Below are 21677 nucleotides of genomic sequence, written 5' to 3' on the forward strand. Positions count from 1 at the left end.
AATGTCCCCCCCACCCCCGCACTCGAAGTCACCCGAAACTCTGCCTGGCCGGGGACACCTGCCCGGTGCAGGGAGGGCGGGGCTGAGCGCATAGTCCACGCCCCCAAGCGCCCTGGCTCTCAGCTGGCGCCCCTCCGGCCAGCGGCGGCTGGACCCTCCAGTCAAGCTTGGGCGGCTCCCGGCAGCTGGGGCGGAGTGTGGTCTGCACCATGGCTGTACCGCAGCCCAAACCCCTGGCAGGGGTGGCGGCCGTTCGGCGCTTGGCCCGGGGCTGCTGGTCCGCCTTCTGGGACTACGAGACGCCCAAGGTGGTGGTGGTGAGGAACCGGCGCCTGGGGGTCCTGTACCGCTCCGTGCAGCTTCTCATCTTGCTCTACTTCGTGTGGTGCGCGGGGTCGTCCCTTGGGAGACAGGGGTATGGGGCCACGGGCATCCAGCCAGGAGTTGTGGAAGGGATGGGGACCAGGGCTGGACCACCCCGCAGAGATGCATCCCCGGTCCCAAAGGGGAGGGTCCTGCTGGGGCCCACGACCCTCCAGAGCCAGCGCCGGCGCCCCGCAGGTACGTGTTCCTGGTGCAGAAAAGCTATCAGGACCGGGAGACCGGGCCCGAGAGCTCCATCATCAGCAAGGTCAAGGGCGTTACCACCTCGGAGTACAAAGTGTGGGACGTGGAGGAGTACGTGAAGCCGCCTGAGGTATGGCCAGAGCCGCCCGACCCAGGGGGCAGAGATCATGGTGGGGTCTGCCTGGCTGACTGCTCCTTTTTCTGAGCCCAGGGGGGCAGCGTGTTCAGCATCATCACCAGGATTGAGACCACCCCTTTCCAGACTCTGGGGACCTGTCCTGAGGTGAGGCAGGGGTCCAGGTGAAGCAGGGGTGGGGTGGCTATTCAGCTGCGGGTGTGTGTTAGGGGTCCTGACCAGGTATCTTTGCTCCAGAGCATCAGGGTTCCCAATGCCACCTGCCACTCAGATGATGACTGTGCTGCTGGGGAACTGGACATGCTGGGGAATGGTCAGTGTGCACCAGCCTGGGCGGGGACACTGCTGAGGGTGTGCCCCCACCTTCACCTCAGCCATGTCTTCCACAGGGCCGCGCACTGGCCGCTGCCTGCCCTATTACCACGGGTCGGCCAGGACCTGCGAGGTGTCTGGCTGGTGCCCAGTAGAAGATGGAGCCTCTGTCAGGTGTGTAGCACGTGGGGTCCTCACCTCCCCAGGACCTCAGCTGGCCTGTGTGCTCTTCCTGTTCCATCACCAAAGAATAATGCTGGGAGTGGGGCAGGACACAGAGACTTCCTGGGTGGGCGTGGAGGACCCTCCGGAACTGAACAACCCTCATCTCCCCTTCAGCCAATTTCTGGGTAGAATGGCACCAAACTTCACTATTCTCATCAAGAACAGCATCCATTACCCCAAATTCCACTTCTCCAAGTAAGAGCCTGTGGGTGGTTCCAGGGACAGGGTGGACAAAGGCCTGCAGCCTGGGTCTCAGAGTGCAGTCCCCACCCTCTGCTGCTCCCCAGGGGTAACATTGCTAGCCGCAAGGACGACTACTTGAAGCATTGCACCTTTGATGAGGCCTCTGACCTCTACTGCCCCATCTTCAAGCTAGGCTTCATCGTGGAGCAGGCTGGGGAGAACTTCTCAGAGATTGCATACAAGGTGAGACCAGGGGCTTCTGGGACGGTATGACAGGAAGCCCCAGCTGCAGCCCAGCTGGCCCTGCTCAGGCAAAGGGGGGCATGGTGTGAACATAATACCTGCTCACACACCTGAGTGCCCAGTGGGTCCTTGGCATGCCCCAGAGCTGGACTCCTGGCTTCTCCCTTCTCTCTGCTCGCAGGGAGGTGTCATTGGGGTCATCATCAACTGGGACTGTGACCTGGACCTGCCGGCCTCAGAGTGCAACCCCAAGTATTCCTTCCGGAGGCTCGATCCCAAGCATGTCCCTGCCTCATCAGGCTACAACTTCAGGTAGCTGATCCCCAGTAAGTCTGGATTACCCCTGTGAGAAGCACCAGGGCAGGTCTGGGGGTTTAACTGTGGGCTGCTGGGTCCTTCCATTCTAGGTTTGCCAAGTATTACCAGATAAACGGCACCACCACCCGCACACTCATCAAGGCCTATGGGATTCGCATTGACATCATTGTGCACGGACAGGTGACCAAAGGCTGCCCTGCCCTGCTCATCTCCCTCAGCCCTCCCTGGAGCCCCTAGAGGGTGAATGAAGACAATCCTGTTCTCCCAGGCAGGGAGGTTCAGCCTGATTCCTACCGTCATTAATCTGGCCACGGCTCTGACTTCCATCGGGGTGGTAAGGAACCCACTCAGGGCGCCTTGGTGGGTGTGGAGGGTCTGCCAGGCCCTTATGCCCTCATCTGCTGGCCCCAGGGCTCCTTCCTGTGTGACTGGATCTTGCTAACGTTCATGAACAAAAACAAAGTCTACAGCCATAAGAAATTTGACAAGGTGTGTACACCAAGGCCCCCAACTAGCTGGCCTGTGACCCTTGCCCTTGTGTTGGGCCAGGCCCCCCCTCCCCCCAGCCCAGCCCCATGGCCTTGCCCCCTCTTTGTCCCATCTGAGCAGATGGACACTCTTGACCAGAGTGCAGGGCAAAGGGTTCTCGCCTCCGAGCCTCCCCAACAGAACTCCATGCTCCCGGACCCCAAAGGTTTGGCCCAACTTTGAGCTTCCTGTCCTGCTGTACTACAGACCTGGGCCAGTGGGGTCACAGACAGCCCCCAACTGCCCTGGAAACCATGCAGGGGGCCTGCTCAGGATCCTGAGTGGCACTCCTGCCTCAGGCTGCCCTCCTCTCCACCCTGCGTCTACAAGCCTCACAACCTCAAGCCTTTGCAAGCCTTACCTTAGAGTTCATGTGCTTTGAGTCCAATAAACCTGTGACAAACCTCCTTGCCTTGTTCCTGGAAAACCTGAGCCAGTCAACAATGCAGGTAGTCATCAGTCCCCTGCTTGGACCACCTGCCCTCTTCCCAGCTGGGCTGCACAACACATACCAGTCAGACTGCACAGGGACCCCTGGGGCGCACCTACTTGCTTCTGCAGGCTTGCCAAAGATCACACCCCCTAATTTCCAAAGGCAAAGGAATGGTGACAGAGCAGCCTGCAGCTGTTGCACATGAGGAAAGTGGATTCCTCTGTTAAAAGCATGGTGCACACTGCACTGTGATGGAAATGTGAGCAGCAGTAGGGCAGAACACATGACAAGAGAGATGCAGGGCAGGGGTGGCAAAAGTAGAGTCCTGGGGCCTGGCACCATCAGGCTACAATGATAGATGGGGGCCAGCCACCTGGCTCAATGGCAGTTGATCACGGTCAGCAAGGCACTGTGCTGGCCACTCATGCAGACCTCGTTTGTGATGGTGCCAGGTGCCGTCTCATCTGTCTCATCTCTAGCTCCTCACCCCGAGTAACATCTTCAGGTGGCCAGGCTGTCCGTGTTCATTTCAGCCCTCCCTCCAGGCTTCCAAAGCCCCAGAACACCAGCACCTAGCTCACAAGGTGTCCACTGTTGGTTTCAGAGAAACTGGCTTTTCCACTTGTGTCCCTGTCAACAGCTCAGAAACCAGGGTGAAAGTCAGTGTCCCATTTCCAAGCTCTCAGCCTCCTCAAATGGCCCTACCCCTTAGCTGGCCTCAGTGAGTCAGAGATTGGCTGGCGCTTACAGCTGTCCCAGCAACCTGTCCTGCTGTTGGGAGGCCTTGCTGGGGACAGATGGCTGTCCCCTGGGCTGATCCCGCTCTCATTGCTTCCAGGAAGACTTGTTAACTCATGCCCCCACCCTCCTTCTTCCGCCCTAATTTGATTGTATTTCTACCCTGCTCAGACCGTACTCACAGTGGGTGTCAGGTTTCTTTGCGCCAGCAGCCTGAATGCCCAGACAGTCAGAGAGAGCTGGGCCTGCTCACCTCCCAGGGGCCAGCATGTTTAGCACACATCCCCCACAGGAACAGAAAGGGGAAACTAGAGTGTGACCAGTAGTCAGGCAGTAAGGTGAGTGGATACCTTGCCATGAGGCGCCAGGCATGTGGGCTATGGTGTGTGGGACACTGGTTTGGCTGGGTTTTCCTGCTTCTTGCTATTCCTGTTACAGAGGAAAAGAAAAGGCACCCTAAGCTACATGAGATGCTGAAGCCCAGGAGGGGTCCCTTGTCACTGAGAAGCCACACCTGTGGGAACCTTCCCTTTTCTTAAGATTTATTTATTTTTTGTGCCCGGCGGTGAGGCCTAGCGGCTAAAGTCCTCGCCTTGAACGCGCTGGGATCCCATACGGGCGATGGTTCTGGTTCCGGCAGCTCCACTTTCCATCCAGCTCCCTGCTTGTGGCCTGAGACAGCAGTCAAGGACGGCCCAAACCTTTGGGACCCTGCACCCGTGTGGGAGACCTGGAGGAAGTTCCTGGATCCTGGCTTCGGATCGGCATAGCATAGGCCATTGCGCTCACTTGGGGAGTGAATCATCAGATGGAAGATCTTCCTCTCTGTCTCTCCTCCTCTCTGTATATCTAACTTTCCAATAAATAAATAAATAAATTAACAGAGTAAATTAACAGAGCAAGAAGAGACAGTAAGATATCCCATCCACTGGTTCACACCTCAAGTGGTAGTAACAGCCAGAGCTGAGCAGATCTCAAGTCAGGTGCCATGAGGCTCCTCTGGGTCTCCTATGCAGGTGCAGGGTCCCAAGGCTTTGGACCATCCTCTTGTGCTTTCCCAGGCCACAAGCAGGGAGCCAGATTGGAAGTGGAACAGCTGGGACAGCCCATATGGGATGACAGCACTTGCAGGTGGGATGATTAGCCAATCAAGCCACCACACCAGACCCAAACCTTCCCTTTTTATGCTCCAACACAGCTGACCCTAAACCCAGATCAACACAGGGTAGACAGTGGGTGAGGTGAGCACGGTGGCTTCTGGTTGCTCTTAGGGCCCATTGCAAGCTCCATGGCCTCTAGTGACTGCTGAAGGGATGACGATGTCTCCCTTTGGCCATCAGGAACCTGGGCGGGGAGTGACTCACTGGAGTTCAGTGTCCCCAGCAGATCCACTGAAGCTCAGAAACGAGGGGCAAAGGTGTTGCTGTCCTTCCTCTCCTGTGTGAGTCAGGCAGGCTCTCTGTGGGGACCAGGTGGGCTACAGGCCCATCCTGCCAGCCCTGGACTGGGATGCTGCCCCCATACCCTGCCCTCAAGTGGAAGGGTTCACAAGAAGCACAGGGCAGGGACAGCTTTAGAGATTGAGTTTCCTGGAAACTAGCCCAAATTCTGTTCCTGTGAGGATGTGGGGAAGGCCTACTTCTCTACTCAAGGCCAGCAGCCCCTATGTCACCTCAGAGCCCAACACCCCAAGAAGCAGAAGGGACTGGGGGTCGAGTACGTATCTCAGGGTGCAAAACATGAAACACATTTATTGATGGGAAATGACGTAGGGAGCCCACACCTACTTTAGCAGGTGCATAGTAGGGTGGAGCGATTTCCCACTCCTGTTCACTGGTGCCACCTAGGTTAACCCCACTCCCTTAGTCTGTGGTGGAGAGATGGGGTGGTGATGGGGTCCCTTGGGGCCGGGGACAGAGTGTCTGGAGCAGAGGGTGTCTGGTTTACTAGAGGTCCAGCTGAGGGCTTTTCTGCATCAGCCACTCCAAGGTTTCCATGAGATACGACATGCTATAGTGCTGGGCAATGTTCCGGAAGATTCCAATCTGCTCCATGAAGATCTGCAGGAATGAGGAAACAGTGACAACTATCCCACTCCCTTTCCCAATCCAAGTGGGTGAGGCTCAGCTGAGGCTGAGCTGTTACCAGAAGCTGAAGTCCCACCTGAGTGCGGATGGTGAGGGAGAAGTCTCCTGCGCAGCTGCAGTACACGGGCATGTGGGTCTCCTTCACTCCACGGCACTTCACACAGACCTGAAACGAGCAGCAGTCCAGTGGTCACTGGCTCCTCAGGCCCACAGTGGCTTCCTTGGGAGGGGCACATGTGGGCAATTCTGAAACTGATGTATGCATTCCAGGCCACATTATGGACAAAATCGGAGGCTTCATCAAAATCATGCCATCATTTTTCTGATGATCCCCAGTCCCTGGGGATTTCTTCAGAGCTCTAGCTCTGTTCAGGCCTGAGGCCTTCCGTGGGAACACTTCCTGGGTAGGACCTTCCGGCTGTTCAGCAGGGTGCTCTGGTGACTGCCTTCCCCTTCTGTTCTCCCGGTATGCTCATCAGACACATCTTGCTCACCATGGTGTCTCCCTCGATGCCCTCACCACACACACCTTGCTCATTATGGGGACTGTTTCCTTCCATAGAAGCCAATAAGGCCAGCTCTTGCCCTACAGATGCTGATAGAGTGAGCATACTGGGCTCCTAGATGTGGCCTGGTCCATCTTAGTGGACACTGGGGCAAAACTTGGAATCAGTTCTTGACTTGGCGCAAGTGCAAATCAGCATGCAGACACTCTGAGCCAATGCAGGGAGGGTACTCACCAGGTCCTGGAGGGTGAAGGCCATCAGCTTCCTCTGTAGGGCCTCCACCAGGGCCATCTCGATGACAGATGAGTCATAGGCGGCCTGGCAGTTGGAGCAGAGCCACTGAGGCAAGATGGCCCCATCCTAGGGAGAGGAGGAGAGGGGTGAGAGGTTCCCCAGCAAGTCTCCAGAGGAGGCCAAGGTGTTGAGAGGTGCTCTGGGAGAGAGGTGTACATTCACCAGGGTAGCTTTGGGGTATACCACGGTGATGAGCAGGAGGATCCAGCTTTTGATCCACAGAGAAACCCCAATGTGGGGACAGCAGGAGCCACAGTCCCACTCCAGTTGTCGCAGACATGTAAATGTCCCAGCCCACCAGGCAGGGCTCTGTGGGGGCCGAGTCTCACCTGGGAGAAGGCAGAGTCTTTGCACAAGTCCAAGTCCCGGCAGAAATTGCAGCTGCGGCAGATGACCTCTGCGAGCACGTAGGAGCGGCAGGGGTCTCTGAACTGGGCCTCCTCGGAGAACTCACCGACGCCTACCAGGCGCAGCAGGTCTCGGTTCAGCTTATTCACCTGGTTAGTGATGTTGGTGTCCAGGGACAGGACCTGCAGAGGTACCCGCCCATCAGAAGGGAATTCCAGAGCGAGAGCTTCCATCCAGGTCTCCCATGTGGGTGGCTGGGGCCCAACTACCTGGGCCCTCATCTGCTGCCTTCCAGGTGAAATCAACAGGAAACTGAATTGGAAGCAGAGCAGCTGGGACTCCAGTATGGGATGCTGGCATCTCAAGCAGTGCCTTAACCTGGTGTTCTGCAATGCCAGCTCCTGTCAGCTGACTCCTTTTAAAGACTTATTTATTTTATTTATAATTCTAAAATTATGTTAATTATACAATCATAAACTGAGACAATTACAACTTAAGATACAAATTATAAATATAATTTTTAAAAATTCTAAATAATTTAAAAATTATTTATTTTATTGGAAGACAGATTTATGGAGAAGGAGAGACAGAAAGGTATTCCATTTGCTGGTTCACTACCCAGATGGCTACAATGGCCAGAGCTGAGCCAATCTGAGGCCGGGAATTTCTTCCAGGTTTCCCATGCAGGCTCAGGGTCCCAAGGCCTTGGGCACCCTCTACACTTTTCCCACAGCATAAGCAGAAAGCTGGATGTGAAGTGGAGCAGTTGGAACATGAACTGGCAGCCATATGGGATGTTGGCACTTGCAGGTGGAGGATTAGCCAATGGCGCTCTCAGTGTCTCCTCATCCCTTCGTTAACTTCTTTAGAAGCGGCAAACTTCCAGTAGAGTGGTGGGAAGCAGGTGGCGGTATAATAGGATAATCCTCCACCCTGTGGTACAGGCATTTCCTAGGCATGCCAGTTCTGTCCTGGCTGATCCACTTCTGATTCAGTTCCCTATTTATGGCCTGGGAAAGCAGCATAGGATGGAACAATTCCTTGGACCCCAACACCCACATGGGAGACCCAGAAGAAGCTCCAGCCTTTGGACCAGCTTAGGTGTGTCCATAATGACCATCCGGTGAATTAACCAGTGGATGAAATATCTCTGCCTGGCTACTCTGCAGTCGTGCACCTGTAATTTTGACTCAACAAATGACAAGAAACCCTATAATGAAATTGTTATAGAGCAGCCAACTGACTCCTTATTTTCTGGGTTTAAAATCTCAGTGTGACCAGATGAACACACTTGGACTTGAGTGGAGAATTTATCATATGTTTAAGTAAGAAACAACAGATTCTACCTCAGATCTTCCCAAGAACCCTGAGGGAGGGAGTCCTAACTGTCCTCATGGCGTCATGAACAAAGACTGTGAAACATCACAGACTAAGCACTATAAACATAAAAAAATACACACTTTAGACACAGGTCTGCATACACATGCCATGCCAGTTAAGTTTTGAAAAAGGAGGCAAGATGGAAAGGAGCCATCTTTGCAACAACCACCTCTGGGACAAAACCTAGGCCTTGGAGGAAGGCCGACCCTGGGGGACAATGGCACAGGCTCCATCCTCTATAAAAACTCCTGCATCTGGAACTTTGTTGTGAGAAAAATAAACCATAGACATTTTGAAGCCAACAGAGGAAGTGAAATAGCAAACTAGAACATCTCACCACTGCCACCCGTTCTTGAGCAGTCACTTGATCTGGGTTGGTGCGCTGCTGTCACTGACGGGAAGGTTAGGTAACATAATGGGCAGTGGAATACAGGGCCACTCTCTGGTAACATGATCCTAGAAAGGTACCCACAACCCGGCCAGCCCTTGTCACATCTAATTTGGTCTCCAGTTCTGGATCCAGCTCACCAATGTCACATGACGTTTGAGCATCTTCATCCTCTGGGGATGTTTGCTAACATTCACACAACACACTGGGCCTTTATACCCCAGGCCCCTCTCTGAGCAGATGGATCCCTGTGCTGGTTTGTGTCCTGACACACACATATTCTCACCTCACCTTGCATACGCATTTGATGAACTCCAGAGCAGGATTGCTGAGCACCAAATGAGAACCAGGGAGCACAGGGAACATGTCTGAAGGTTCTGTTGAGTTCCGAGATCCTGTGACTTTCTTCTGGATTTTCTGGGTTATGGTGAAAAAGCTCTGAGTCAGCTCATTTGCCACATAATCCTGAGAGAAGGTGATCATTCCTGGAAAAGGACAGAATGTTAGGGGAGGAACTGAGTGCCTTCCCTGTCCACCTGGAGCATGGGAGGCACACAGCAATGGCTCTCCTGAAGGGACTGCTCACCAGGAAGGGCTCCAGCTGCCCCTTCAGCTTCCTGGGAGAGCTGGCTGGAGCTTCTCTTCTTCACAGGGGTGCTCCCTGGGGCAGTGCGCCTCAGCTCATCCTTCATGCTGTGGTACACAGCCACAATGTATGCTGCAGAAAGAGGCAGGGGTAAGCTACAGGCCCTTTTCCCAAGTAATTTTTTGGTGAACTTGGAGCTGGCCATGCCACAGACTGGGTTAAGATGTCCCGTTAGTGACATTGTTAGATGAGTCAACTGTCAGACATGGGAGTGAGAAGGATTCATTACTAGAGAATAGCAACCTCCACAATGGATGGCATATGAAACAGTGGCTGTCCACAAAAGCCACGGCTGACTCCTGGCACCAGCACAATATTTCAAAACACTATCCCATGGGGTTAGAGCATTGGCTTCTCAGCTAATCCTCTCTCACAGCCCCAGTGCCCATTATGGGTGCTGGTTGTAGTCCGGGATGCTCCATTTCCCATCCAGCACCCTGCTGGTAGCCTAGCAAAGCAGCAGAGGGTGAATGAAAGCCTTGGGCACCTGCACCCATGAGGGAGAACTGGAAGAAGCTGATGGCTCAGAATAACCCAGATCCAACTGCTGTGACTATGTAGGGAGTGATCCAGGGGTTAAAAATCCTTTCCTGTGGGCCCAACACGGTAACTTAGTGGCTAAAGTTTTCAGCTTGCACGTGCCAGGATCCCACATAGGCGCGTTTGTGTCCCAGTTTGCTCCCCTTTCCTTCTAGTTTGCTACTTGTGGCCTAGGAAAGTAGTAGAGGACAGCCCAAAGCCTTGGGACCCTGTACCTGTGTGGGAGAACTGGAAGGAGCTCCTAGCTTCGGATATGATCAGCTTTGGGGGAGCAGTCACTTGGGGAGTGAACCAGTGGGTGGGAGAGCTTTCTCTTCGTCTCTCCTTCTCTGTAATTCTGAGTTTCCAATGAAAATAAATACGTCTTTAAAAAAATAATACAAAAAAATCCTTCTAGGGGGCCAGTGTGATTGCTCAACTGGCTAATCCTCTACCTATAAGCACCAGCATTCCATATGACGGCTGGTTTGTGTCCTGGCTGCTCTACTTCCACTTGAACTCCCTGCTTAAGGCCTGGAAAAGCAGTGAAGGACGGTCCAAAGCCTTGGGATCCTGCACCCGCGTGGGAGACTTGGAAGAAGCTTCTGGCTCCTGGCTTCAGATTAGCTCCAGCCATTGCAGCCATTTGGGGAGTGAACCAGTGGATGGAAGATCTTTCTCTGTCTCCTTTCTGTAAATTTGCCTTTGCAGGAAAAAAATATATATATTTTATTTTAAAAATTTATAAAGATTTATTTATTTTTATAGAAAAGGTTGATTTACAAAGAGGAGACAGAGAAAAAGATCTTCCATCTGCTGGTTTATTCCCTAAGTGGCTGCAACAACTGAGCTGATCCAAAGCCAGGAGCTTCTTATGGGTTTCCCAAGTGGGTGCAGGGTCCCAAGGGTTTGGGCCAGCCTCGACTGCCTTCCCAGGCCACAAGCAGAGATCTGGATGGGAAGTGGAACAGCCAGGATATGAACAGGTTCCCATATGGGATTCTGGCACATGCAAGTTGAGGACTTTAGCCACTAGGCTACTGTATTAGACCATAAATAAATAAATAAATACATATTTTAAAATATTTACTCGTTTATGTTGAAAGTCAGAATTACACACACACACAGCAAGCAAGTGATAGTGAGAGAGAGACGGACAGAGAGAGATTTTTCACCTACTGGCTCAGTCCTACATGGCAGTAATGGTCCATGCTGAGCCAGGCTGAAGTTAGAAGACAGGAGCTTTGTCTCCCACATGGGTGCAGGGACCCAAACACTTTAGGCATTTTCCAATATTTTCTCCAGCCATTAACAGGACACTGAATTGGAAGTAGAGCAGCTGGAACATGAACTGGTACCCACAGGGGAGGCTGGAGTTGCAGGCAGCAGTTCATCTGCTATGTCTCAATGCTGGCTCTGTTGCAGACATACGAGAAGTGAACCAGCGGATGGAAGCAAAAAAAAAAAAAGTGGAAGGGATTATTTTCATTCAGAACATTTTGGGCTTTCCTTAGCCACTGTGTGTGCACAAATGTTCCAGGAGACATATATGATCACACAACACAGAAACATAAGCGCGGATGGCAGTTAGGACAGTGACTCCAAGTGAAAGGAACCTGAAGACCAAGACCCCGAGGGCGTCTCCTGAGCTCCCATTCCCAGTCTGCCTTCCCACTGCCCTTTCCTGTGGCACCATTGCCCAGTCAACCGTCTCGGGCTCTGTTGTCCCAGGGCTTGAGACTCACCTGAAACAATCATGAGGAAGTAGCTTTGGCAGGAGGCTGCCTGGGGCAAGAATTGCAGGATATTCCAGTTGTTTTCCAGTAAGTCCTCCACTTCGGACTGGGACTCCTCGACATTGTCCTCCTCCTCTGATTCTTCCTCCTCGTCGTCCTCCGCTGTCTTTCCTTCCTGAGGATCTTCCTACAACATAGACAAGCCTGGCTATCCTTTTTTTTTAATTGGAAAGGCAGATATACAGAGAGGAAGATCTTCCATCTGATGATTCACTCCTCAAGAGCCTACAACGGCTGGAGCTGAGCCAATTCAAAGCCAGGAGCCAGAAGCTTCTTCTGGGTCTCCCACGCAGGTGCAGGGTCTCAAGGCTTTGGGCTGTCCTTGACTGCTTTCCTAGGCCATAAGCATGGAACTGGATGGGAAGCAAGGCTGCCAGGATTAGAACTGGTGCCCACATGGGATCCCAATGTGTTCAAGGCGAGGATTTTAGCTGCTACACTATCGCGCTGGGCCCGCCTGGCTGTTGACAGGACTATCTGGCTCTGCTCCTGGGGTGAGCTCTAGGCAGTGCTGCATCTGGTCTTAGTACTTCTGCAGGCAACTCCAACACAGGTTTCATGAGGCCCAGCACTAGGGCCCCCCAACTCTGCTGGTGTTCCGTCATGCAGTTGTCCCCCTATGCGGTCTGCTGCTCTCACTTCTGCGCATGAACATGGCCATTTGGCCTATTTGCCAGTCCCCTACCAGAGCTGCTGGTACACTGCAGACTACTGCATCCCCAGTCCTCACAAGTTTCCTCAGTTTCCTGTAACCCTCAGGCCCAGGTGTCCATCATACCCCACCTGCCTGTAGCCTCCTCTTGGTCGACTGGGAGGGCTGCAGTGCAGGGTACCTGACTATCTTCTTGCCCCATCCCAGCTGCTCCTGGATGCTGTGACATTAGCTGGCCACAACATCTTGAACTCAGAATGCCACACATCCCACCACAGTCAACACTGCCTCTCTTGGCTACAGTTCCAGGCACCAACAGGCACAGCCCAGCTCGGCCCCCCAAGTCCCAGCCAGTGGCCTCTCAGAACGTATCCTCCACATAGAGTCAAGGGGAAGCCACAGTCTTTCCATTTAGTCCTGCAATTCAAGCATATCATTAACCAGTAACTGCTCTAGTTCTATTCTAACCAACTAGCTGATGAGATGGGCTGCAGAATCTGCTCTTGCACAATCAGGCTCGCCTGTATCTGACCAGGGTCCTGCACATTTAGTGTTCTCAATTTCCCCACTAGCTCTCACCTGTCCACAGTGAACACGGGAGGACACTTTGCCCTTGATTCCACCATAGTTGGACGGATCCATCCACAGAAGAAATTCCCAGCATCGTGAGAAGGAAATTGTCAGGGAATGGAAGATTTCTTTGGAGTGGATACTGCCAAGGGAGTAAAACAGAAAGAGCCTGAGTGAAACCAGTACCTCCTGTCTCCTTTCTTTATACTTCTTAGACCATCCCACCCTCTCCCCTTACTTAGAATTGAGCTTGCAGTGGACTCAGACTTCATAAAGAGTTGGCCAGCTCCACCCCTAGAGTGGAGGGTCACAGAGGGAAACTGGACACACACACACACACACACACACACACACTTCAAGAAGCAAAGACAAGAAATCTTCCATCCATTGGTATACTCCTCCAGGGCTGTACCAGGCTGGAAGTCGAAAGCAGGTAGTCTAGGTTTTCCATGTGGGTGGGAACACCATGGCTCCCAAGGTCTGAATTAGCAGGAAGCTGGAACTGGATTCAAACCCAGGCACTCTCCTGTGAGATGCAGGTGTCTGAACCCACTTGCCTAGTGTCTGCAGTGGGAGCAGGTGGAGTTAACAGCTCTTGCTTTGTGGCCACAAGTTACAAGAGTCACAATGGTTCCTACCATCTACATTCTTCATCCTTTCATTTATTTATTAAAATTAATTCATCATTTATATTGAAAAGGCAGATTTACAGAGAGAAGAGACAGAGAAAGATCTTTCACAAGTTTACTCCCCAAATGGCTGCAATGGCTGGAGCTGATCTGAAGCCAGGAACCAGGAGGTTCTTCCAGGTCTCCCACATGGGTTCAGGGTCCTAAGACTTTGGGCTGTCCTTCACTGCTTTCCTAGGCCACAAGCAGGGAGCTGGATAGGAAGTAGAGCAGCCAGGAGATGAACTGGTGCCCATATGGGATCCTGGGCATACAAGGTGAGGATTTAGTCACTGGATCACTGTGCTGGGAAGTGAAGCAGCCAGGACACGAACTGACGCGTATATGGGATCCCAGGTGTGCAAGGCGAAGATGATTTAGCCACTGGCCCACCTTCTTCGCTCTTATTTCTTTGCCAAGGTGGCCAGCCCAGGATTGACAAAACCTGATGTGCATTGCACCCAAGGCCCATTTTTAAAGAAGAAAAATAGGGCCCTGTGCAGCCTAGAGGTTAAAGTCCTTGCCTTATACCCGCCAGGATCCCATATGGGTACCAGTTCTAATCCCAGCAGCCCCACTTCTCATCCAGCTCCCTGCTTGTGGCCTGGGGAAAGCAGCTGAGGATGGCCCAAAGCCTTGGGACCCTGCACCCATGTGGGAGACCCAGGGGAAGCTCCTGGCTCCTGGCTTCGGATTGGCTCAGCTACAGTCATTGCAGCTGTTTGGGGAGTGAACCATTGGATGGAAGATCTTCCTCTCTGTATATCTGCCTTTCCAACAAAAATAAATAAACCTTAAAAAAAAAAAAAAAGAATGAAAATAAATACACAGGAGAAGGAAGGAGAAAGGCTTACATCATAGTATCTTAAAGATGCAGCTAAATAACCCAGACAGCACTCCTCCGACAGCAACCTGCCACTCAGTACCTCAGCCCTGCGCTGTGTGGATGCCAGACAGTGTGACCTTGGATAGATCCAAGGGCCACCCTCTGGACACCAAGCAGCAGCAGGCCTGAGGGACAAAGGTGCTCAAATTACTCAGCACCTGTGCTCTGTCTAGGAACCTCAACTTTCCCGCATACTGTCATTACCACTCAGTACCAGGATTGGTCATGCTTGGTAAGCCTAAATGATGCCCCTGTTATGCTGATCCAGATTCTTTGTCTCCTTGAGGCCAGTATGGCGGCACAGCAAGTTAAGCCTCCACTTGTGGCAGTGACATGGCATTTTACATGAGTGCCAGGTCACATCCCAGTTGCTCTGCTTTTGATCCAGCTCCCAGCTAATGGCTTGTGAAAGCAGCAGCAGATGGTTCCTGGTCCCTGGCTTTGCACCAGCCTAGCTCCGGCAGTTGTGGTCATTAGGGTAGTAAACCAGTAGATGGAAGATCTCTTTCTTTCTCTCTTTTTCAAATAATAATAAAGCACAGCAATACATCTTGCTTAGAAAAGGGCTTCACTCATGTTCAGTGTAGACGGCCCCTGGGAGTGAGAATTTCCTGTTACAAACTGTACTGGAAAATGGCAGAAGTTCAAGGGAACTCGGCTGTGCTGTCTCGTTTCCGCACGTGCTGTACAATGAGCACAGCCAGGGTCTAGAGGAATGAGGAACAGGCTGGAAAGGCAGCCTGGCAGCTGCTGCACAATGTCCAACTGTGGCAGCTGTGCACTTCCTGGAGCCCAAGCACTAACATCACCATCCTGCACTGCTGCTCTCCTGCCTAGAAAGGCACATTGTTTGATAAAAACCTCTTGCCAGAAGCAGCACACTCCAAGCTTCCACCACCCTTGGTGTGCAATGTGCTCTTCAGGGCCTCCTGATCTAGCCGCAAGGACAGGCAAGGGCCCTTCTGGAGCCTTTTCAAAGTCACAGTGGGCTGCCCCACAAACACACCTGTTGGTGATGTACTCTATGTAAGCAATAGCATCTTCAATCCGGCGCTTTTTTGTACAGAGGATGATTCGGTTGAAGTTGGCATAGACAACTGAAGACCCCAGGCGCTTGAACTCAGCGATGAGCCTGTGGAGCAGGTGTAGAATTAACAGAGCAGACTATGGTGCATGGTGAAGGTAGAGAACTCTGAAGAAGCCACAAGAAAAAACCCCCAATGATTCCTAAGTAGAAAAGTCTCCTAAGTATACAGGCAGTAAAGCAAAGCAAAGCAAAGCTTTACACTTGGTTGATGTGGAGGGCTTGGGGGTCAGGCTGCTGCACACAACATGAGTCTTGGCGGTTCTGCTTTGGATCCAGATTCTTGTCAAACCAATGGGACATGGCCAGGACAGAGTTCCTGGCTCCTGACTTTGGGCTGGCCCACACCTGGCGGCTGAAGCCATTTATAGCAAATGGAAGATCTTTGTGTCTCCCCTCTCTCTGCCTTTCAAAATAAATAAATAAATCTAAAACAAAAACAGGGTAGATGAGACTTGTCTTAAAAAAACTCACCACAAAAAAAAGGGCAAAAAAGATAATAAAAAGCTTAAGGGGAAAATATAAGTTTTTATCACAGAAAAATGGTGACTTTTCATCCAATTCTTAATCAGAGGAAAAACCGACAGAAAAATGGGCCAAGGGCATGGAGAGAAAAAAGTTCACTTTTGTTCATAACAAGGACAGCAAGTTGGAGTACAATGACATGGCATTTTCTTCCCATCAGGCAGGCAATGAGCCTCATTAGTGAGGCTAAAGTGGTGACAAGCCCTCATCACAAGCTTCGTGACCAGACTCAGGCACCACCTCTACCACCCTCACACCACCCTGCACGCAAAGCCGCTAGCACCCAGTCCCCGGCTCCGGGAGCACTAGCACCCAGAGGTGGTAAATCCCGGCCCCTGGCCCCAGGAGCACACTCACTGCAGGAAAAGCTTCTTCATCATGTTGTGCAGAGTCCGGTGAAGAGCAGGGTCATGGAGCAGGGATGACGGCGATCGGATCCAGCGGTAAAAGTGCATTACCTGGTTGTCCGCGTACACATTGTGGTACTGCGTGATCTCCTTGACCCAGCCCACCACCATGCTCTTCAGAATCCTGAAAGGAAGGTGGGAGGAGTTTCCACCGACCCAGTGGCTGTGTTCCCTCTATCCTCACCTCCCTCTAGTCCCATTTCTTCACTCTCATAGTCATTTCTCTTCAGTTTACCTTCAAAGTAGCTCGGCCTAAATACAACTCCATAAAGGGTCATTGCATGCTTGCTGCATGGCACCCAAAAAGCTCTGGTATGGCCAGAGGGGACTGAGTAACCCTTCACCCACTTACGGACTGGCCCCTGTTCCCCCATACACAGTCAGCTGCCCCTCCTTTTTCCCTTGCCCTGTTTGATCTGAATAGAGGAAAGCTGTCCTCCCTGCCTTGGATCAGTCAGTAGAACTCTTTGGACTGTTTCCTGTTGCATTGGGGTGCTGAACATGCTTTCCCTCAGACTATCCAGGCTGGCTTTTCCCCAGAATACACGAATACAAGAACAATGGCCAGACACCTGCCAGTATAAACCACTTCCCAGATGCCTGAGCTTTATGCCACCCACCAGGGAAAAGGCACTTTTGGATAGCCATATGCAAGGCTGCATTTCTCACCAGGCTAGGGCTGCTCAATGCTCTGAGCTGCAGCCCAGTCTACTGCCCCAAAGATGGAGAGCTGGGACCTTCACTGGGACCAGCTACAATCCTGACACAATGTGGAGGCCCCAGCTACATCTCTAATGCCCTGGTGAAGTCACTTAGGAGGACTCTTGTCCAGTACCAGCAACTCCTTGGCCTCACCCACCTCCCTGCCTTGCTTTTCTGATGAGTCCCTTCCCCCACTCCTGTGGGAACAGCAGTGACTGAGGACTGTTCGGGACTTACACACTGAGGTGAATGCCAACCCTTACTCTTCAGTGAGGCATGGTTATAACCACACGAGCCTCTACAATGTCAGTTTCCCCATCTCTGAAATGGTTAATTTTGGCACCACCTTATGAGGCGGTTGTGGGGACTGAGATGGAGTAGGAGTGTTTGGCTACTTCCTGTAAGTTTCACGGCTTATACTGCCATTAGTGTCAGCGGGATTGCCCTTGGCATGTCCCAAGCATCAGGCAGTGATAACAGCTCAACTCACTATAGACACCCAAGAACACCTCAGGCCACTCCATGAAGTAACCATGGTGTAAAAGGTTCGCTGTGCAATACCTCTGGCTACAGGATGGTCAGAAGGCGGTACCTGGACTGGTTACCTGTGACCAGGGAAAACATGTGCAGGGCCACAAAAACAATGGAGTAAAGAGGGGAAGCCTGGCCATCGGGCTCAGCTCCTGAAACAAGGGCAGGACCAGGATTGCTCCCACGTCCTTCAGGGGCAGCGCTGGAGCAGCACCTGAATGTGCTGGGGCGGAGAGCTGTCTCATCGTAGCTGGTTGGGGTGCTGGTGGCCTGAATGCCTGTGACCATTTCCTCAAGGGAAGCCTGGGCGACTGCATCGAAGCTGACGCTCACACTGTCGGTCCCTTCCATGTCGTTGACGTGATGAGACTGAAGGATGGTGTTGACAGCCAGGTTCTGCATGTCCAGCTCTACACACACTGTAAAGACACACCCCATCCACACACTGTGCCACCATGGGGCCTGACCCCAGCCAACAGCACCCTAAGGGCAGTTAGCGCCACCTAGTGAGGTCACGGCATGGCGCTTGTGTTTCAAACTGGCTGGCTTCATAGCTTTCAAAGATCTTGGCCCCTAACCCCAGAACCCCTCCCAGCTTCAGGTCTTGACTCACAAACTGAGCTAAGCCCTATTACTAGTTGCTCTTGCCTCAAGAACATGTCACAAACTAGCAGGAATACCAGATCAAAGCTCTGTGCCCCACCCTCTACCACCTACTCACCTGTGGAGTAGCAGCCTGAGTTGTTGATCTCCACGGTGGCTTGATCATCAAATTCCATGATGAGGCGGCTGTCGTCAGCCTCCTTCCCGCCCAAGTCAGGGCGGGCTGTAGGAGACAACCAGAGCACATGGTTGTGGCGCTGGAGGTGGCGTGCGAAGAAGAGGTCAGAGCCAAAGGTGGAGATGTCCTCCGGCAGATTCCCAATGGGAATGTGAAAGTACCTAGGCAAGGGTGCTTGGTCATCCTGGAGGAAGTCATGGGCCACAGGGATGGCTTAGGCTGGCCCTGTGCAAACACTCCTCACCCACTGTGAGGGGGATGGATGGCTGGGGCCAGGGAAGCCTGGTGCTTGGGCTCTGAGCTCACCTGCTCATCTCAAAGGCCTGGGACAAACAGGTGTCAAGGTTGAGGTAGTGTCGGATCATCCGTCGGGCTCCATGGCGCTGCCAGTCCAGGACTCCATAGCTGATCTTGTCAGCCACATGCACAGGTACCAGTGGGAATTCCTCTAAGATAGGAATCTCACCTACTAGCCGCCTCAGTTCCCAGCTGGACTGGATGGCCACTAGGGTAGGCCCTCGACGCTCTTCCTGGAGGGTGGGGGAAACAGAGAAGACAGATTGATCCAGCCATGGGGAACGGGGTAACCTTACATAGCAGAACCCCAGGGACCCTCACCTTGTAGGTGAGCAGAAAGCGCTGGATGGCTCTGCAGATGGTCTTCAGGTCGGTCTCTGCACGTACTTCAAAGGTATGTTTTGGGGGTGGCAGGAGATCAGGGCCCACCTTCTCCAGCAGGAGGCTGTGCTCCGCTGAGTAGAGGGCACTGAGATTGGGCATCTGGTTGCTGCGCACCTGCAGAGGACAGCTGTGTCAGCTCCTGCCCTCCTCCCCCATTACAGAGCAGGAGTGCCTGGATTTGCCCAGCTTTGTACCCTATTCCTAAGTCAGTGATAACAGGCTCCTGTGGGCAGAGGTCTTGAGCAGGCCGAAGGAGAACACCCTACCTCCCCAGCTCTGCCTGCCCCATGCCGCACAACAACTCTAAACTTGGGAACTCACCGTGTCCAGCACAAACACAGACGCTCTGCGCTGTGAGGGGATGAAGATCCCAAAGAGTGCTTTGTGGCCCTGAGAGCGGTGGTACAGGTAGATGTGGCGGATGCTCCCTACAGAAGAAGGGGGCCAGTTACCTGAAGCCCCAAGCTGACCTCAGGACAGGGCAGCTGAAGTGGGCTGTACCTGGCTCCAGGTAGCTGAACTGGGCTAGAGAACGCATTTCCAGGTGCTCCAGAGCAAAGGTTTCGGTTTCCCAGCCTGACAGGTGCCTTGCCAGCTGCTTGTTGACGACACACACACAGCCCAGTTGCACAATGGCTCGGAACAACAAAGGAACCTAGCAGAGGCAGAGATACGACCTGTGGGGTGGTGTCCCCCAGCCCATCCTTGTGTGGGTCTCCTCTTCCTTCAAGGGAACAGGTACCTGAGTCTCGTAGACACCCTCAATATCTGGTGCTGACAGCTCGGTATTGATTTCGTTGATGTGTTCTTGGTATAGCTCCTCTGGCACTGAGTACTCATAGAGATTGTAGACCACGTTGGAACGAGGAAGGAATCGGTTCACCTGGTGACAATACAGTGCTTGGACCTCACTATACAGCTTGGGCAGGTAACTGCCTTTTTACAGACACTCCACTGCCCACAGAAGTGTCCATATCTCCCAAACTTGGGACATAGTTTTATACATTTTATTACTTTAGTATTTACTTGAAAGGCAGAGTGAGTGAGTGAATGACAGGGAGGGAGAAGAGAGACACTGGACCAGACAGAAGTCAGGAGCCCAGAACTCCTTCTAGGTCTCCACGTGGTTAACAAGGATCTGAACCCTTGAATATTATTTGCTTTCCCAAGGGACATTTTAGCAGGAAGCTGAATTGGAAACTAACAGGGACTTGAATCCAGGTACTCTGATAAAGAATATGGTTATCTAGGGCCTGGCGCCGTGGCGCAGTGGTTAAGGTCCTCACCTTGCACGCCCGGGATCCCATATGGGCGCCGGTTCTAATCCGGCAGCCCCGCCTCCCTTCCAGCTCCCTGCCTGAGGCCCGGGAGAGCAGTTGAGGACGGCCCAAAGCCTTGGGAACCTGCACCCGCGTGGGATACCCGAAAGAGCTCCTGGCTTCGGACTGGCATAGTATTGGCCGTTGCGCCCACTTGGGGAGTGAATCATCGGGCGGAAGATCTTCCTCTCTGTCTCTCCTCTCTGTATATCCGTCTTTCCAATAAAAAAATAATAAAAATAAATCTTTAAAAAAAAAAAAAGAATATGGTTATCATTCTGCCTAGGAAACAACTTTATTAAAAATGTTGGGGGCCCGGAATGGTAACCTAGCAGTTAAAGTCCTCTCTTTGAATGCGCTGGTTCTTATCTCAGCAGCTCCTGCTTCCCATCCCGCTCCCTGCTTGTGGCCTGGGAAAGCAGTCAAGGATGGCCCAATGCTTTGGGACCTTGTACCCGCGTGGGAGACCCAGAAGAACCTCCTGGCTCTGGATTGGCTCAGCTCCAGCTGTTGAGGTCACTTGGGGAGTGAATCATCAGACTGAGGATCTGAAGATCTCTCTCTCCTCCTCTCTGTATATGACTCTGCAATAAAAATAAATAAATCTTTAAAAGAGTCCATCTTGGGAGATCCTGAAGAATCTCCTGGCTTCGGATCGGCATAGCACCGGCCATTGTGCTCACTTGGGGAGTGAATCATCGGACGGAAGATCTTCCTCTCTGTCTCTCCTCTCTGTATATCCGCCTTTCCAATAAAAAAAAAAAAAAAAAAAAAAGAGTCCATCTGCTGGTTCACTCTCCACATGCCTGCAACAGCTGGGGCAGGCCAGGCTGAAGCTAGGAGCCCAAACTCCACCTGTGGGTAGCAGGATTCAAATATTCGAGCCAGCATCTGCTGTCCCCATGACATGTGTTAACAGGAAGCTGGACCAGAAGCAGGATTTAGGCCTTAAACCAGGACTTCCCAAGGGGACACAGGCATATTTTTTTTTCAAGACTTATTTTATTTTTATTGGAAAGGTGGATATACAGAGAGGAGAGACAGAGAGGAAGATCTTCTGCCCGATGATTCACTCCCCAAGTGAGAGCAACGGTCAATGCTATGCTGATCCAAAGCCAGGAGCCTCTTTTGGGTCTCCCACGCGGGTGCAGGGTCCCAAAGCTTTGGGCGGTCTTTGACTGCTTTCCCGGGCCACAGGCAGGGAGCTGGATGGGAAGCTGTGCT

General features: G+C 52.5%; 2 protein-coding genes across 5 annotated transcripts in view; one reads left to right on the forward strand and one right to left on the reverse strand.

Annotated features, from left to right (window-relative positions):
- The first annotated feature begins 209 nt into the window (after positions 1-209).
- Positions 210-2695, forward strand: P2RX2 (purinergic receptor P2X 2). Of its 3 annotated transcripts, none has more exons than XM_040986905.1 (12): positions 210-385; positions 562-697; positions 779-850; positions 941-1016; positions 1093-1189; positions 1355-1435; positions 1528-1666; positions 1848-1978; positions 2074-2164; positions 2253-2318; positions 2396-2473; positions 2591-2695. In XM_040986905.1, the coding sequence occupies exons 1-12, from the start codon at positions 210-212 to the stop codon at positions 2693-2695; spliced, it is 1248 nt and encodes a 415-aa protein (XP_040842839.1). The 3 variants fall into 3 exon arrangements, with proteins under 3 accessions (XP_040842839.1, XP_040842840.1, XP_040842838.1); XM_040986906.1 differs by having other exon boundaries at positions 2654-2695; XM_040986904.1 differs by having other exon boundaries at positions 2396-2695.
- A 2710-nt stretch (positions 2696-5405) lies between these two features.
- Positions 5406-21677, reverse strand: part of POLE (DNA polymerase epsilon, catalytic subunit) — a 54149-nt gene continuing 37877 nt past the window's right edge. Inside the window, exons 32-49 of one of the 2 annotated variants that reach the window (XM_040987176.1) lie at positions 19877-20017; positions 19636-19789; positions 19456-19562; positions 19072-19248; positions 18760-18983; positions 18394-18614; positions 17887-18091; positions 16390-16563; positions 15430-15555; positions 12869-13011; positions 12474-12491; positions 11597-11749; positions 9273-9404; positions 8978-9171; positions 6900-7100; positions 6511-6636; positions 5847-5936; positions 5406-5743 (exon numbers count right to left, since the gene is read on the reverse strand). In XM_040987176.1, coding sequence (XP_040843110.1) covers positions 5630-5743; positions 5847-5936; positions 6511-6636; positions 6900-7100; positions 8978-9171; positions 9273-9404; positions 11597-11749; positions 12474-12491; positions 12869-13011; positions 15430-15555; positions 16390-16563; positions 17887-18091; positions 18394-18614; positions 18760-18983; positions 19072-19248; positions 19456-19562; positions 19636-19789; positions 19877-20017 — 2700 coding nt within the window. In that variant the 3' untranslated portion in view covers positions 5406-5629. Of the gene's footprint in view, positions 5744-5846; positions 5937-6510; positions 6637-6899; positions 7101-8977; positions 9172-9272; positions 9405-11596; positions 11775-12473; positions 12492-12868; positions 13012-15429; positions 15556-16389; positions 16564-17886; positions 18092-18393; positions 18615-18759; positions 18984-19071; positions 19249-19455; positions 19563-19635; positions 19790-19876; positions 20018-21677 lie in introns of both variants that reach the window. The other variant, XM_040987175.1, reaches the window with a different exon arrangement.

Source organism: Ochotona curzoniae, unplaced genomic scaffold (assembly GCF_017591425.1).
Source record: "Ochotona curzoniae isolate NIBS_2020 unplaced genomic scaffold, NIBS_Ocur_1.0 contig_46, whole genome shotgun sequence".
Lineage (NCBI taxonomy): Eukaryota > Metazoa > Chordata > Mammalia > Lagomorpha > Ochotonidae > Ochotona > Ochotona curzoniae.

Bases quoted from the DNA above. Each gene is read 5' to 3' on its own strand.
- P2RX2 (XM_040986904.1), top strand. From the start codon at position 210: ATGGCTGTACCGCAGCCCAAACCCCTGGCAGGGGTGGCGGCCGTTCGG. The intron at 851-940 runs GTGAGGCAGGGG...TCTTTGCTCCAG, and splicing joins CTCTGGGGACCTGTCCTGAG to AGCATCAGGGTTCCCAATGC. The intron at 1,436-1,527 runs GTAAGAGCCTGT...GCTGCTCCCCAG, and splicing joins CCCAAATTCCACTTCTCCAA to GGGTAACATTGCTAGCCGCA.